At 38.3% G+C, this 17,744-nt stretch overlaps 1 protein-coding gene across 2 annotated transcripts in view; it reads right to left on the reverse strand.

The window, feature by feature from the left end:
• inpp5a (inositol polyphosphate-5-phosphatase A) overlaps window positions 1–17,744 on the reverse strand; it is a 408,597-nt gene that overhangs the window by 197,566 nt on the left and 193,287 nt on the right. For both annotated transcript variants that reach the window (XM_061962827.1, XM_061962834.1), the window contains exons 5-6: window positions 13,148–13,211; window positions 11,523–11,626 (exon numbers count right to left, since the gene is read on the reverse strand). In XM_061962827.1, the coding sequence (XP_061818811.1) occupies window positions 11,523–11,626; window positions 13,148–13,211 (168 nt within the window). The remainder of the gene's footprint in view (window positions 1–11,522; window positions 11,627–13,147; window positions 13,212–17,744) is intronic.

Consider the following 17,744-nt stretch of genomic DNA (forward strand, 5'->3'; position numbering starts at 1 on the left):
GCACACACATTCGCACACACACGCACACAATTGACTTTTATTTCCTTGCGCATCTTCCTGCTGCCATGGCCATTATATTAGGAACACAAGTAACGCCATTCTCACTCTTTTCCCACTGCTAAATACAACTTACCCGTAAATGTGCAAACATCTCACCAGTCACTTTTCACCCGTACGTTAACAAAATGCACACGACGAACCCCAAAGGTGGAAAAGATTGAATAAGAAAAAAACTGCTGCACGTAACTGAAAATTCACCATCACAAAAGGCCGGATAGCAGGCGGGGGAGGAAAAAGGACGAAGACAGCGCTACCCAGTATGCTACTTTATGCCGTGTTGCAATTGTGAATGAACACAAATGCCTGTGTGAATATTTCATGTTTCAATGTGTACACTTGCAGATAATGGAGGGAAGTGCGCGGCCAACATACCGTATTTTTCGGAGTATAAGTCGCACCTGCCGAAAATGCATAATAAAGAAGTAAAAAAACATATATAAATCGCACTGGAGCCCGGCCAAACTATGAAAAAAACTGTGACTTATAGTCCGAAAAATACGGTATGTACAAAATAAAAAACTGTCCAAAAAATGGCTGGTGTATGCAGGTGCACTGTATACCCCAGACACTATGCTATTTGCCAACTTTTCATTAGATTTTTGCAAACTTCTTTCATAAATATTTTAATATGTGGCCTGCTCTTTTCACTCAAATCTCTCACAAGCAATCTAGATCTAATTATAATGAAGTCATGAGTATGAAATGGGAATGCAATTAGTTTATACAATTTTCTCAAGACAATTAAATTACTGTATATTTCAAATGATGACACAGAAGCCAATTGTTTTAATCTTCAACCCAAACTAAACTAGGCTGTGATTGAAAAAAACATGTTTACTTGCTAGAAATATTGCAGAACTTCTTCAAATGATTGGCTCCTTCACATAATACACAATATCCACAAAGTATATTAACAATTTAAAAAAGCTTACAGAAGCAATTGATGAGATATGTTCATCCAATTTGTTATATGAGCTTATCAAAGTGTGTTAATCACATTGCATTTTGTAATCAGGCATCTCCAAACCGTTGGATTTGAAAGTAGGACTTAATTCCCTGACCAGATATCACTCCCCTATATTTCTTTCAAGTAGTTTACAAATATCAAAATGATGTCCTATATTTTGTTTTACTTCCTTATCGATACCAATATTGGAGCTTTGATTATAGGCCAATATTAATCCGATACGATATCAATCAACAATGGTATTAGTATGAAAAACACTAAAGCTATGGCATTAAAGTACATCATTTATTTTAGTGTAGTGTGAAATGTTAGAAAAGGCTTGATCAAGTAAAATTACTCAGCGAACAAAGGAAGTTTGAAATACTAACCTTAAGAGAGATTTATGTTTTTGAAGTGGAATGTTAATTTGTTTACTGGCTACACTTAGTGGTCACAATAATTCATTAAATTAAGCTCTTGACACAGGAAATTGAATGATCCAGACACATTTGTTACTACATACTTTCTCATACGCTTTTGTCTTGGAAACTTTGCACTTGCTGCAGGCCTGCTTGTATCAGTATCAGACCTTATATCGGATATTTTAGCGATAAACCATTTTTTACTGATAACGGACAAATATCCAATATCAATATCGGATCTAAGGATGCAACGATAAATGGTATTTATTGTAACAGCGGTAAACAGTTAGCGTTACCGTTTTAATGGAAATGACTGAAAAACCGAGATTGACAACAGCACTTTGATAAACTCACAGACTGACTGGCGCTAGCTGGCTAGCCTAAAAATTAACATTAAAAACAAGATACATTAATAGCTTTTTCTGTGAAGAAAGGACATACCCCAATCTAAACACACTACTGTTTGAGCAACTAAGATATTAAATTGCAAACATTGAACCCACAAGCTGTGATCTCCTAAGCAGAGTCATCGTTCTATACTGGGCGGAAAACAGACAGAGGTGTTTTTTGCGGTGTGTTCAAGAAACGCTGAACAGAGTAGGACACGGCCGCCAGAAATAATACATATTATGGATTGTATTTGTTATTTACTTTTCATTTAAATAAAAACTTAAAGTGCTATTGTACAAACCAATATTTAAAACAATAAAAGCGTATTCATTAAAACAGATAAAATACTAAGACTAAAACACTGAATAAGCAAAATACTGGGTTATCCTAACACTGTCAAGTTACCTTCACCTTTCCACCTTTTTGTTCTCTTTTTTCCATATAAGAATCGATAAGGCACCGATAAAGAACCAAATCATCAAGCAAAATCAAAAATAGAAGCGGAACTGGAAAAATCTTAGCAACTCCCATCCCTAATCACTGGCCAAGAAAGTACAACAGCGACTCTACTTCCTCCTCAAGCTGAAGAAGGCAAGAGCCCAGCTCTAGGAGCACCATTGAGAGCATTCTGACTAGCTGCATCACTATGTGTTATGGTAATTGCATCACCCACAAGGGCAAGACCCTGCAAGGCATAGTGAACACAGCAGGAAAAATAACTGGCATCATACTCCCCTTCCCCTCTGGACATCTACAACACCCGCCTCACCCGCGCATCATCCAGCATTGTGGTGACCCCAACCATCCACAACACAGACTCTTCAGCTTCCTGCCGTCTGGGAGACGGTACCGGAGCCTCTGAACCAGCTCCACCAGACTAACAAACAGTTTTATCCATTTAGCTGTCAGGAAGCTGAACTCTCCCCTCCCACCTTCCTCCCACTGGCCCCCTCCTCAGCTTTGGATGCTGAACCTCACCCCTCATCCTAGAGCAGTCCTCCCTATCGCACTGTCTCTCTCTGCCCCTACTGAATGGCTTATATTTATTTTATTGTATGTATTCATTTGTGTTAATACGAATGCTTTCTAATAATTGTCCAATAATAATAATACTTATAATAATCCAAGTCTATGCACATTTGTTGTTGTTGAACAGTTGTGGTTGCTTATATTCAAAATGTGCATATTCTTTCGAAATGCACATTTTGTACATTATCCTGTAATTTTTGTATGTCTGTATTTTTATTTTTTTCTTTATATTTTGCATATAGCTTTAACAAATCCATGTTACAGTAAGCTTACACCGTGATTCAGAGAGAAAGGCTTTTCTTTTTTCTTTTTCCTGTAAGTCTAATACATTGACAATAAACATGACTTTGGCTTTGATCACATTGCACGTATTCATTGATTATTTTTGTGGTAGTTCTATCTTACTGTCTTTAATTGTCTGTTACTGTGATGCCAAATTTGTCTTTTATTCTCCATGCTTTGTTTTGTGTCAACACTTTTGTTTATTTCTTACTTCATCTCGTTTCGCTGCAAAACAAATCTACCTAGGGGTGAAAAAAATATTACCTAATGGTGCCCATGTAGACAGTAAAAGGGTTACCCCTTGCATATCTACTTATGGAATATTTCCCACCTATGTGTATTCATTTGCTTAGGTATACAGTGGTACCTCACTTTTCGTACAGCCCGCTTTCATTGGATACTGTTTCTGCCGAAAATTTTTCGTTAAAAAAATTGCCCTGGTTTAAAATGCGTGTAACAAACTGATCCAGTTTCCGGAATCTTTGTGCAGTTTGTTGACTCATCTGGTGACTAAGGGCCCGATTTACTAAGATCCATATATTACGCGCTAGACAGCTTATGCAAACAATAAAATAGAGTGTACTACATGAGGGACGGCGTGGCGCGGTGGAAGAATGGCCGTGCGCGACCCGAGGGTCCCTGGTTCAATCCCCACCTAGTACCAACCTCGTCATGTCCGTTGTGTCCTGAGCAAGACACTTCACCCTTGCTCCTGATGGGTGCTGGTTAGCGCCTTGCATGGCAGCTCCCTCCATCAGTGTGTGAATGTGTGTGTGAATGGGTAAATGTGGAAGTAGTGTCAAAGCGCTTTGAGTACCTTGAAGGTAGAAAAGCGCTATACAAGTACAACCCATTTATTTATCATTTATGAGTGGGCGTGTTGCGTGTGATCTACTAACACTGCATGTGCAATTGAAAAGTGGTGCAGACCGCCCTATTTAAATGAGGATTTTGCGTGCATACGGGGCTTTTACCACTGAGACGATCATTTCCTGCACATTCATGTTATCATGCTCCTACCTGTGCGTGATGTGTTGAACCAGCAGCACACATTTATAATCTGTAACACCTTTTCTGAATTGAAGTGTAGACAACAGAAACATATCACCAGCGTATTTGTGCGTCTGGAATGACTCAAACGCAAGCAAATGCATACTGAAAGACGTTTTTTTATGTAGAAGATATATTATTAGAGATGTCCGATAATATCGGCCGATAATATCGGGAGGCCGATATTATCGGACATCTCTAATGTAATATCGAAAATTATCGGTATCGTTTTTTTTATTATCGGTATCGTTTTTTTTTTAAATCAATATAAAAAACACAAGATACACTTACAATTAGTGCACCAACCCAAAAAACCTTCCTCCCCCATTCACACTCATTCACACAAAAGGGTTGTTTCTTTCTGTTATCAATATTCTGGTTCCTACATTATATATCAATATATATCAATACAGTCTGTAAGGGATACAGTCCGTAAGCACACATGATTGTGCGTGCTGCTGGTCCACTAATAGTACTAACCTTTAACAGTTAATTTTACTATTTTTCATTAATTACTAGTTTCAATGTAACTGTTTTTATATTGTTTTACTTTCTTTTTTATTCAAGAAAATGTTTTTAATGTATTTATCTTATTTTATTTTATACTTTTTTTTTTTTAAGTACCTTATCTTCACCATACCTAGTTGTCCAAATTAGGCATAATAATGTGTTAATTCCACGACTGCATACATCGGTTGATATCGGTATCGGTTGGTATCGGTAATTAAAGAGTTGGACAATATCGGAATATCGGATATCGGCAAAAAGCCATTATCGGACATCCTTATATATTATAGTAAAATATTTCCTAAAACAAAAAAAACTAACAACATTAAAAAAAATTAACGCCAGAAGACACCAAAATGTAATTATTTTTAATCAGCAATACAATTAAAAAAGGAAATTCTTGAATAGACAATATGCCTAATATTTTTTTATTTCTGACTTTCCAAAATGTTGAAACGTACACGCAGACGGAGGATTCTCTGTCTATCGTCTGTATTTGCAGCTTTAGTACCTTTTTTCTCAGACAGCACGTCATTTCCACACGTGCTAAATAAAACCCAAAATAGTGCTCCCAAAACAGTGATGAATGTTGATAAAATAATTATATTTGCATCATCGACTCCCAGTATTGTGGGCGTTTTGACGATCAGCATATATTTTGCAGACAGATGCAAAATTGATTACACACCTTATTCTGCTCACTTAGCAGACGCAATCTCCTTTGCACATGTTAAGTAGATCAGCTGTGCGTGTGCTATCAAGTTCGCACGTGTTTTAGTACAGGCACACTTTTAGTAAATCAGGCACTCAGTCTCAGATTTTTTTAATTGACTATGACTGCAAAATGAGCCACCCTGGGGCCAAAGAAAGTTGTGGGTGCCAGCACTTTGTGAAATAAGGGGGAAAACCCAATGGAATTCAAGAAAAAAATACAGGCAAATTACAAAGGTGGCGTCCGTGTGTCTTCGGAGTATTTTTCTAACAGTGTTAAATTAGTGAGGCCACAGATTGACGTAATTATATAGTCATTCTTGGACATATTGTCTCTGCAAGCCTCTTCCTCTGCTGAGTCGACCAGCACAGATTGCTGCCGCCAGAACTTCCACACATTCCTTCTCGTTTCATGCCCTCCCACCTGCTTCACAGTATGTCTATGAAATTAATATAAAATTCATACTTCCGTGTTTATTTGGCTATGAAATTTGGGCCACTACAAATTTGGACTGGCAGCTGAACTACGACAGGTAAAGCGGCGTCATTGGGACATTACGACTTGGTTTGAAGAAACACAAAAAAGGTAAGATAAAGTATTATTTTCATATAACCTTTGCATGTGCATAATAACACAGATATGCTGCATGCAATAACATAAATGCTCATAAAAGCATCTTTTTTGAGGCGGGTCTGTACCGTTCTGAGCAGGCCAGTGATCCTAATGTTGTGATCGTGTAAATATTATGTTTAAGAATCTTTATTTTTGACTGTGAATGAAAAAATTAGCGGTACTGTTTGTCTTCAAGATATATATTTAACAGTGCATAATTTCAAAAGCCAAATTATGATACTTTTGGAGAGGGTGGGTTGTGAATGCGATTTTTGAACACAATTAGGTTAGATTAGTTTATTTCAAAGGGGACAATGCAATTTCATAAAACACATGACTTGTACGCAAAATTCCCACCACGCATATCCAATACATATTATGTAGACCAGGGGTCCACAATTTATTTGCACCAGGGAGTGGTTTAATGTAGGCATTATTTGCACAGACAAATGTAACACATGGCAACTTCAGGAGTTTTATTTTACAACTATGAACAAGATTATTCTAGTGGGACAGGCAAAAGTTTACTCGGCGAAAATGTGGTCGTTTATAAATGACCTAATGTGTCTATGAGACCCAGTAGCAAATGTGTCACGGATTGGTACCAGCCCCCGGACTGATGCTTGGGGACCACTGATCTAGACCACAAGGAAGTGTTTTAAATGTAGTTTAAAAACATCATAGGTCCACTTTAAGTGTCATTATTAACAGAGATTATTTTCTTTTTACACTTGTATGACTTAAACAGGCAAGTCATCATTGTAAATCCTCCCAATTTACTCCTCATGCCATCACAGGTTGTTATTATACAGCACAGTGGCTAACTCATGCAATATAATTTAAAAGGTGATGATTTTAATCTACATTTTTTGTAAATGTAGATTCTGTGTGGTAAATTTTGCACCACAGTCACATTTATAACCTGCTTTTTGAGTCTTAAATCTGTCTGTTGTGGAAGCGTTCAATGATTGCAAATGAAACCACGTCCCACCTTCTACGAAAGCATCAACATTTATTTTTTGAAAATGTACATATATATTTTTAAGTCGTCGCCGCCATTTCTCTTCCCAGACACAGTCGAAAATATACTTAATAAACATAATACAATTTAACTCAGTCACAACAATATGTATAAACCCCCAGATCGATTCAGGGCCAAATAAAAAACAGCTAATTTTGGTAGCATTTAAAACATTTCATGTGACATGTCGGTGTTATTTGGTGCATGCCACAATTAGATGGCAATAATACTTTATCTTACCTTACAGTAAATAGCCAACATAGCCAGACTGCAAAACCTCATTAACATCCATCCATCCATCCATCTTCTTCCGCTTATCCGAGGTCGGGTCGCGGGGGCAGCAGCTTAAGCAGGGAAGCCCAGACTTCCCTCTCCCCAGCCACTTCGTCCAGCTCCTCCCGGGGGATCCCGAGGCGTTCCCAGGCCAGCCGGGAGAGATAGTCTTCCCAGCGTGTCCTGGGTCTTCCCCGTGGCCTCCTACCGGTCGGACGTGCCCGAAACACCTTCCTAGGGAGGCGTTCGGGTGGCATCTTGACCAGATGCCCGAAACACCTCATCTGGCTCCTCTCGATGTGGAGGAGCAGCGGCTTTACTTTGAGCTCCCCCCGAATGACAGAGCTTCTCACTCTATCTCTAAGGGAGAGCCCCGCCACTCGGCGAAGGAAACTCATTTCGGCCGCTTGTACCCGTGATCTTGTCCTTTCGGTCATGACCCAAAGCTCATGACCATAGGTGAGGATGGGAACGTAGATCGACCGGTAAATCGAGAGCTTTGCCTTCCGGCTCAGCTCCTTCTTCACCACAACGGATCGATACAGCGTCCGCATTACTGAAGACGCCGCACCGATCCGCCTGTCGATCTCACGATCCACTCTTCCCCCACTCGTGAACAAGACTCCTCATTAACAGAGGAATCCAAAACTGCGTGCCAGCTCACGCCCAAAATTCATGAACCTTATGATTTGATATTTTGGCATAGTTTAACACAGGAGTGTCAAACTCATTTTAGATCGGAACCATATGGAGAAAAGTTGATTCCCAAGTGGGCCGGACTGGTAAAATCATGGCACGGTAACTTAAAAATAAAGACAACTTCCGATTGTTTTCTTTGTTTAAAAATAGAACAACCACATTCTGAAAATGTACAAATCATAATGTTGCTGTTTTGTTTTTTTTACACTAACATGTTGCGGTTAACAGTATTCTATCTTTGTTTAGCGTAATTTATACTTTCTGGATAAATTATGTGATAATGTTCATCAGTTAACTCATTGGTGTTCATTTCCAATCTATCAAGATGAAAAAATGATATCAAAATCAAATTACAGGACGTTATTCATGTAGTTTGCTCATTTTCCTCGACTGGTGCACTAACATCATGTGGTTTATTTTTTGTATTTTTATGTAGCATTATCTACAAAGATAAAAATACTTGCTATTGCGGCATCTAGTGGACACATTTAGAACAGCAGTTTCTTTCATTTAAAAATTTCGGCTCATTTTTATACTTAGCGAACTCATCCCGCGGGCCGGATAAAACCTGTTCGCGGGCCTGATTCGGCCCAAAGGCCGTACGTTTGACACAAATATCTAACATTGTGGCAACATTAAATCCATCCTGTTTGGGTCCCACATCAACCTTAAGAAAGTCAGTGACTTCACTATAAAAGTGGGTGACATTGTTATCGCCAGGAAGGATGAGGTCACCTACCTAGATTCCATTCTAGAGGCTAATCTTTCCTGTGATAAAATGGCAACCAAGGTAATCAAAAAGGTCAACCAACGAACGAAATTTGTCTATAGAATCTCCTCTCTGGTCAACAAAAGCACCATGAAGATTCTGGCGGGAACTCTCGTTCAACCCTTTTTCTATTACGCATGCACCTCCTGGTACCCTAGCACCTCCAAAACCCTCAAATCTAGACTCCAAACATCCCAGAACAAGCTAGTCAGATTACTTCTAGACCTCCACCCCAGATCACACCTCACTCCTACCCACTTCTCCAAAGTGGGCTGGCTCAGGGTGGAGGACAGAGTAAAACAACTTGCACTGAGCCTTGTCTATAAAATCCGCTACACCTCCCTGATACCGAAGTACATGTCAAACTACTTCCTTAACGTAAATGACCGCCATAACCACAACACCAGGGGGAGCTCCACTAACCACGTTAAACCCAGATTCCGATCTAACAAAGGTCTTAACTCGTTCTCTTTCTATGCCACATCAATGTGGAATGCACTCCCAACAGGTGTAAAAGAAAGGGCATCTCTATCCTCCTTCAAAACCGCACTAAAAGAACACCTCAAGGCAACTTCAACCCTAAACTAACACCCTCCCTTCCTCATCATACCTCCTCGGATTGTAAATAATCAAATGTAAACAATCAAATGTCGGCACTTTTTCTTATAATTTCTGATCTGTCTCTCTGTGTCCAATACTTGCTGTACATATGTACCAAGTCAGACCTACACTGTTCCAATGTCATTTTCTCTGATGATGCAATTGTTGATGACTGAAGTGTTGATTCCAACCAAACTTAACCACCCTCCATATCCCACACCCAGGATTGTAAATAATGTAAATAATTCAATTCATATACTGTGATGATTATCTTGTGTGATGACTGTATTATGAAAATAGTATATATCTGTATCATGAATCAATTTAAGTGAACCCCGACTTAAACAAGTTGAAAAACTTATTCGGGTGTTACCATTTAGTGGTCAATTGTACAGAATATGTACTTCACTGTGCAAGCTACTAATAAAAGTTTCAATCAATCAATCAATCAATCAAGTCAGAAAAGACAAACTACATCATATGTCCCCTTAAAAAAATCCAGTTTGACAAAAAAATGTATTGACCATATAGATTGTTTCAAAATTTGAACTCATAAAAGGGTTGACCATTTTCCTGAAACAGATTGCATTTCAAATTGGAGGTTCCACTGTAGCGTGCACACAAACGCTTCCCACCATGATGTCATCAGCATTCAGCCCATTGACATTTTATTGATGGGTAACTATAAATGTAGGACAGATTCAGGGGGAAAAAAACATCTGTCTTCCACCAACCAAGTCATCTGTCTGCTATCGCTCTCTAACCTTCCACTAGAGTCCAACAAATAAAAACTAGTGTGTCATTTATAAAAGATCTAATCTCATCAGATATATCAATTAAGAGCATGGCTGCCCTCTTTGTCTATGTACATTTCTGACTGCAACACCATGATACGGTTGAGGCCAACTTAACCAGCTAGAATTGAAGCAACTGGTTTGGGACTGTGTTCGTTCCAAGATCCCCATGTAATAGGATTCCTCAAGGCCTCAGATGGATGGCAAATGTAGGCAGTTTCATCTACTAAAAGAGGGCATAAATCACAGGCGGAGGAAGCGGGGACGATGCAGGGGTTATCACCAGTCTGCCTCCCTCATGAGAGCTTTGCATTAAAGCATTAGTGAAATTAATTCATCTTTCATAAGAGGTTTGAGCCGTATCTGTGATCTATGATAACAACCAATTTCTCACTATGGAGGGCCGGAGGAAGGGGAGGGGGAGGAGGAGGGAGACAGGCGGGGGGAAAAAAACACATCGCGACCCTGATAGACTACACAAATCTGCTCTTTTTAAATGGGCTAACATTATCTGGAGTGCCGTTCTCTGGAGCATCATCCCAGATTCATATCCCAGTCAGGAAAAGGGGCATAAATCACTAAACTTTTCTCAGCCTCTTTTCCTATACATCCTTCTCCTCGTCCCTCTCATGCTGGGCCTAATTTGTTTGTGCTTTTTTAAAATTGTCCTGTTGAAAACAGAATATTGCTTTGACATAAGTGGATTTCTGCCTCAATTAGTGTAATTGGTTTTAAATCAGATCCAGATTGATGATCAATGATGTCTGAATTGTGAGGGTGTGAATGCATATGTTTGCATGGTTGTCTGCGGGGCCTACAGTTTGTGAAAGACATGGAAATTGGGGGAAGTGTGCGAACAGAGCTGAATCCATCTGTTTTGCATATATTTGCAGAGGCGGCCGTCGGAGCATGGTTGACAGATGAGTGGGGAGTGTGGGGATGACACACAGGCGGCGGTGCTCTTTATGACTACATCAGCATAGCCCTGCTCAATGTGCAGCTTGCCTATGATGGCGCACAGCATCGCACCATGTCGCAAAATTGAACACACAGGAGTCAGCGGAGAGTTTCAACATCTAACATTTCAATTTACAGACCGGTTTGTCTTTAAATTGAGGAAAAGACAGCCAGAGGAGGCATTTTGTCTTTGACTGTACAGCAAAAAGTACAATGTAGAAAAGCTTGAGACTAATATAAAGAAGCAGAAGAAATTGATATTTTTCTAGATTTGATTACTCTTTTTTGTGTTTCCATAATTGACTTGAGTTATTTTTTTGAGTTGCTAAATATGTTTTTTTTTCCCATTGAAAATGCGATCGATTCCATTTTTCTTCCAAACAACATCTCACTATTCACCTCAGGAAAGTAGTCTTGAGGAAACTTCTCCTTCTCCAGCATGGGTGTGCATTCTAGTGTCTCGGAGCAGGTTTCCTTCCCGATCACCTTCCGGAATTTCTTTGCTGATGGAAGAAAATGAACACATGCAACAATCAAAGAGGGTTAATTTTTAAAGAGCGCCTGTGTGATTAATAATGTATTTAAAAAATAAAGCATGAAAGTGCACTCTGAGCCACGACCTTCCACAGGCAACTGCACCACCTGCTGGAGAGAATGCAAACCAATGGCATCTACCTCATGGAGAAAATAAATTTCAAACAGATGTTGTTGCACTGCATAAATATGATATTTATTTAATTTCATACTGAGTATGTAGGTAGGCGGGAGCCAATCCTGTAATTCACACTTGCACAGGTAGGCACACAGAGACAGTAATGTTAGAGTTTGAAAATGACATTAACACAATTAAAAAACTAAATACTCTAAATATGACAGCCATTAATTAATTGTAATCAACGTGATAATTGACAACCCTATGTTGAATATTTATGTATGTATATACAGTATATAAAGATGTAAAATCAACATCAGGCAACCGGTGCACAAATATTGATATCCCTGTGTAGCTTAATGTACCGTATTTTTCGGAGTATAAGTCGCACCCGAGTATAAGTCGCACCTGCCGAAAATGCATAATAAAGAAGGAAAAAAACATATATAAGTCGCACTGGAGTATAAGTCGCATTTTTTGGGGAAATTTATTTGATAAAACCCAACACCAACAATGGACATTTGAAAGGCAATTTAAAATAAATAAAGAATAGTGAACAACAGGCTGAATAAGTGTACGTTATATGACGCATAAATAACCAACTGAGAACGTGCCTGGTATGTTAACGTAACATATTATGGTAAGAGTCATTCAAATAACTATAACATATAGAACATGCTATACGTTTACCAAACAATCTGTCACTCCTAATCGCTAAATTCCATGAAATCTTATACGTCTAGTCTCTTACGTGAATGAGCTAAATAATATTATTTGATATTTTACGGTAATGTGTTAATAATTTCACACATAAGTCGCTCCTGAGTATAAGTCGCACCCCCAGCCAAACTATGAAAAAAACTGCGACTTATAGTCCGAAAAATACGGTAATTGCATTTGTAAATGAACTTAAAAGGTATAAAAGTGTGGAGTGGTCCTCTTCTGTTATGGAGCCCTCCCCTGCCTTCGCCCTGTCCTTCACTGGGGTAACTGGTGCTAATGCTGACTTGGGTCTAATAGGAAGCAAGGCACCTCCACATCTATATCCCGTCTTTAATTAGCGTGGCCGCAGGACCCCGGGGCCCTCTGACACTGCAGGCTGATGAGACCGCCGTAACTGTCCAATAACCCGCTGCACACCATTACTGTAGGCCCGAAATCTTATGAATTAAATGCTAATATTAATAATCACGACCAGTCGGCCCCGCTCCTTTTACATTATCCTCAAAGACAATCTTAGCTCGTTGGTTTTGATGGAAGTGGGAATAGCCTGCGAATGGTTGTGTGTGTGATATGCAGGGGTGGGATGAGGGGCCACTGTGGGAGGATTTCATTTCAGAGTGTGTTGCCATGATCTATATGTGTGACTCACCTTTGAAATCAAACTGTTGGACGTTTTTCAAAGATTCGTGAATGAAGTAGAAACTTCCCAGAGCCTGCAAGAACAAGACACGGGAGATAAGAATTATGTTGGATTTTAGAGCAAACATCCATATCTTGAACAATGAATATGGTTAAGCATCGAGCATTGATGGGAACCGGATCATACTTTCCGAAACAGTCCAAATTTTTAAACATGGATTCCAATTTTCGATGCTCAGTCTGCTGATCGGAAGAAATAGCTGCCACAGCCACAGCTACGCAGCAAACTCTTTAATTGAGTAATAGTTAATGTTTGCTTTGATTTAGGCTCAGACTGAATTCCCCTTTGGCCCTAAGATAACTAAGTGTCAAGGTGAAGGGCTGAAAATACGCTTCTGAGAGTTCAGTGACGTAGTTGGATGGTAGTTATTGCTTTTGATTAGTTATTGGGTAGTATTGAATTTGTTTTGCTCAAACAACTGTATGTAATAAAAGAAAAAAATTAACTACTTTTAAATACTGTAATGATATAGTTACTGTCAATAGCACTCACCGTTGAAACGATACAGTTAATACATGTAATCGGTGTCTGCAGATTTCACTCGTACTGGAAAAGGCAGCATAAAGCCCTGATTGGAACGTCCCTATTTCTAACACATAAACAACAGAATACCGAATTTGCAAATGTTTTTTTTATGAAGTTTTCAAAAATAAAGTTACACTTTTGACAAAGTGTAATCCTGTAGAAAGAAGCCTCATAACATTTAATATTCAAGGTCAAAAGATTTGTATTTATATACTTAGGGGGCGGCATGGCGTAGTGGGTAGAGCAACCGTGCCAGAAACCTGAGGGTTGCAGGTTTGCTCCCCGCCTCTTACCATCCAAAAATCGCTGCCGTTGTGTCCTTGGGCGGGACACTTCACCCTTTTTCCCCGGTGCCACTCACACCGGTGAATTGAATGATGAATGATAGGTGGTGGTCGGAGGGGCCGTTGGCGCAAATTGCAGCCACACTTCCGTCAGTCTACCCCAGGGCAGCTGTGGCTATGAAAGTAGCTACCACCACCAGGTGTGAATGAATGATGGGTTCTACATGTAAAGCGACTTTAGGTACTTAGAAAAGCGCTATATAAATCCCAGGTATTATTATTATTACTAATATTTCAACTTCGAGAGCTATTATTTCAACTTTGAGAGCTAATAATTCAACTTTGATGCAATAGATAATAAAAAATGTGCAGCCGCAGTGTTTATGGATCTAACTAAAGCATTTGACACAATTAATCACAATATTTTAATAACAAAATTAGAAAAGTATGGCATCAGAGGGTTGGTTTTAAACTGGATTAGAAGTTACTTAACCAACAGGAAACATCTACAATGCTAAATATATCCTGTGGTGTACCCCAGGGATCAATACTAGGACCAAAATTGTTAAATCTTAATACAAAAGACATTTGTAAAGTTACAAAAAATGTCAAGTTAGTATTATTCGCGGACGATACAACAGCGTTTTGTTCAGGAGAGAAGACACAGAAGCAAATACAAATAATAACAGAAGAAATTAACACATTAAAAAGATGGTTTAACAAAAACAAACTATCCTGAAACCTCAGTAAAACTAAAATACTGCAATTTGGTAACAGTAGAAGGGAAAGTTAAACACAAATACAAATAGACAGAATAGAAATTGAAAGAGTAAATGAAACCACATTTCTAGGTATAATAAAAGATGGTAAAATGAACTGGATACCTCATATAAAAAAATATACAACATAAAGTGGCAAGAAACAGGTCAATAATGAATAAAGCTAAACATGCTTAGGACCAAAAATCACTCCATGTTCTCTACTGCTAGCTAGTGTTAATATCTGAGTTATTGTGTAGAAATATGGGGAAATAACTACAAATGTATACTTATTCATTAACCGTGTTACAAAAAAGATCAGTTAGAATAATACATAATGTTGGATATAGAGAACATACAAACCTTTTATTCATTGAATCAAAAATACTGAAATTTCACAACAAAGTGAATTTGCTAACAGCTAAAATTGTACACAAAGCAAACTATAATCTGCTACCCAAGAATATACAACAATTTTTCTCAAAAAAATAGGATAAATACTGTATAACCTTAGAGGAAAATGTAATTTAAAACATTTGTATGCACGTACAACACTTAAGATCTTCAGTATATCAGTATGTGGAATTAAAATATGGAATGGATTAAGCAAAGAAATCAAACAATGTACTAATATCATCCAATTTTAGAAACTCTTCAAACTTAAAATGTTTACAAAGTACAAAGAAGAAGAACCATGATAAACATTCTGAATTTTTTTCATCCATCCATTAATTTTCTAGATAACCCTATTTATTTCACTATATGAAATATAACTTATTTCAATAATTATAATGTATTTATTTATTTTTATTGTTATTACATTTGGAGTATATTGTGAATAAATTGAGAACAGGAAATTAACAAAAGTTTTAGCAACTGCTATTTAAAGGAAAAGGGGCAGGATTAAATAAACTCTGCTTCTTCCTACTCCTTTTCGAACATGTTGAATAGAGAAACTGGAAATTGTGATGTATCATGTTGTATGCATGCATGTTCCAAATAAACTTCAACTCAAACTGGTTAAAAATAGCTCTGTGAGAAATTAATAGTACATTTTTGACCCTGTCTCTTAAACAAATGGGAACTGAGAATCTTTGAGAATTAAGAATCTTTGGGAACTGGAATCGAAACGAGGAATCGAAACTTTTGGACGAATTCTCTCACTGCAGGTGCTGTCCTTCCATTTGGTACTTTCAACTAAAATTAGAAGCCGTCCATAGCGTGTCTACTGATATGGATTCTCCATTCATCACTCCAAGCAACATTTGTACGTTTTACAATATAATTTAAACTGTTTATACTTAATAAATCGTCCCGTGTGATGTCTTTAGGAGTGTTTTCATGCACATTTGTACGTGGTATCATAATGTAATAAAGCTAGTGTCGTTAGCCATAGTTGATATGCTAACACGTTTATGAGTGTCTTTTTTAGTATGTCTTACAATGGTATTCTTTTTGTATTGTTTCAGTTTCACAAATTCCTCAGTAAATTCACCAAGATGTCACCGTGGAGTAATTGAATCTGTTTAGCGAATTGGTGAGCTAGCTTCCACAGCTAGTGGGTCCATGACGATGACGTTTTGTTTGATCAGCCGTTTTACAAGCACAGTTTGGGAACAATTTAGGTATTTAAAAAAACATTTACGAAATATTTCTGTGTAAATAACTCATTTCGAGAGGTATATATCTGCGGCTTATAGTGTGGTACTGATAATATGTGGAAAAAAATGTTTTTCCCCTAAAATATAGTGGGTGCGGCTTATATAACAATGCGCTGTAAAGTACGGAAAATACGGTACAACCCTTTTGGTACAGTATGTTTGGCGTAAGACATCCTGTATCTGGTAATGTAAGCACGCCAGTAAAACTAGTCACGTGTAAAAAAAAAAAAGGTGAATAGAACACGTAACAGGACCCAGACGTGCGGCTCTTAGACCGATTACGTATGGTCCTGTAAAGAACACAGAAATCATAAGGCACTGCTTTCTTCTTCCATCTGACTTAAGTCTAATCAGAATGCCTGGCTCACCAACTAATGCACTGGGATAAAATAAATCCCTTGGTGGTAAAATGTATAACACAGCACCAGACCTAATGACATATTTTGATGTTAAATAAAATACAAAGGCTCCTAAAATAATTACAATGTGTCACAGTTACAAATAAAACAAACCATTGACATAAAACTGAAGAAATTAAGGCTCAAAACATTTCAGCCTGTGTGCAACTCTTTAAAAATGCCGCCGTGAACGCAGGCTTTTTAGGATGCGAATATCACCAAAAAAAGCCCTTGAAATCCTGGAAGGACTGTATACAGCAGTACTTCACAATCTAAAGCAGCGTGTGTTCTCTGCCTTTAACGCATCACGGAGGAACAGCAGGCAGTAGATGGCACCTTGTCAACCTCTAGGTCAAGATCAGAAAGTGAAATCAACCTTATGAGCTTTGGGTTTGGGGGTGCTGTTTACTCCTGCAAACTCCACGCAAAACGAATAGCCTTACACAAAAAGTGTTCAGAGCAATTCTAGCTGAAAGTGAACTGGAGACTTTTTTGTTCAAATGTGTTCAAGACGTTCCTTATTTTCCGGACTATAAGCCGCAACTTTTTCCTGTGCTTTGAACCCTGCGGCTTATAAATCCTTTGCTTTTTCTTCTCTTACAACCATAATGTTTTGTATTCAACAAATAGTTTTTATAAAACACAGAGACACTAAAAATGTGTTATTGTTTGTGCTACGGCGCCATATTTTGCACGAGTTTGCGCACTGCTGGTGCTGCCGATGGAATGTCTACAGTATTTATTTCTGCGTAATGCTTTGAACCGGAAATACAAGTGGTGTTTCGTTTTGAAGTTGTCCATTGTGTTTCAGCTCGTATAGATTATTCATTCATCACTCCAAGCAATGTTTGTAAGTTTTACGATGAAACTAAAACAATTCATATTTACTAAACCAACACATGTTTGATAGTAATGTCTCC

The sequence above is a fragment of the Nerophis lumbriciformis genome, linkage group LG02, assembly GCF_033978685.3.
Source record: "Nerophis lumbriciformis linkage group LG02, RoL_Nlum_v2.1, whole genome shotgun sequence".
Lineage (NCBI taxonomy): Eukaryota > Metazoa > Chordata > Actinopteri > Syngnathiformes > Syngnathidae > Nerophis > Nerophis lumbriciformis.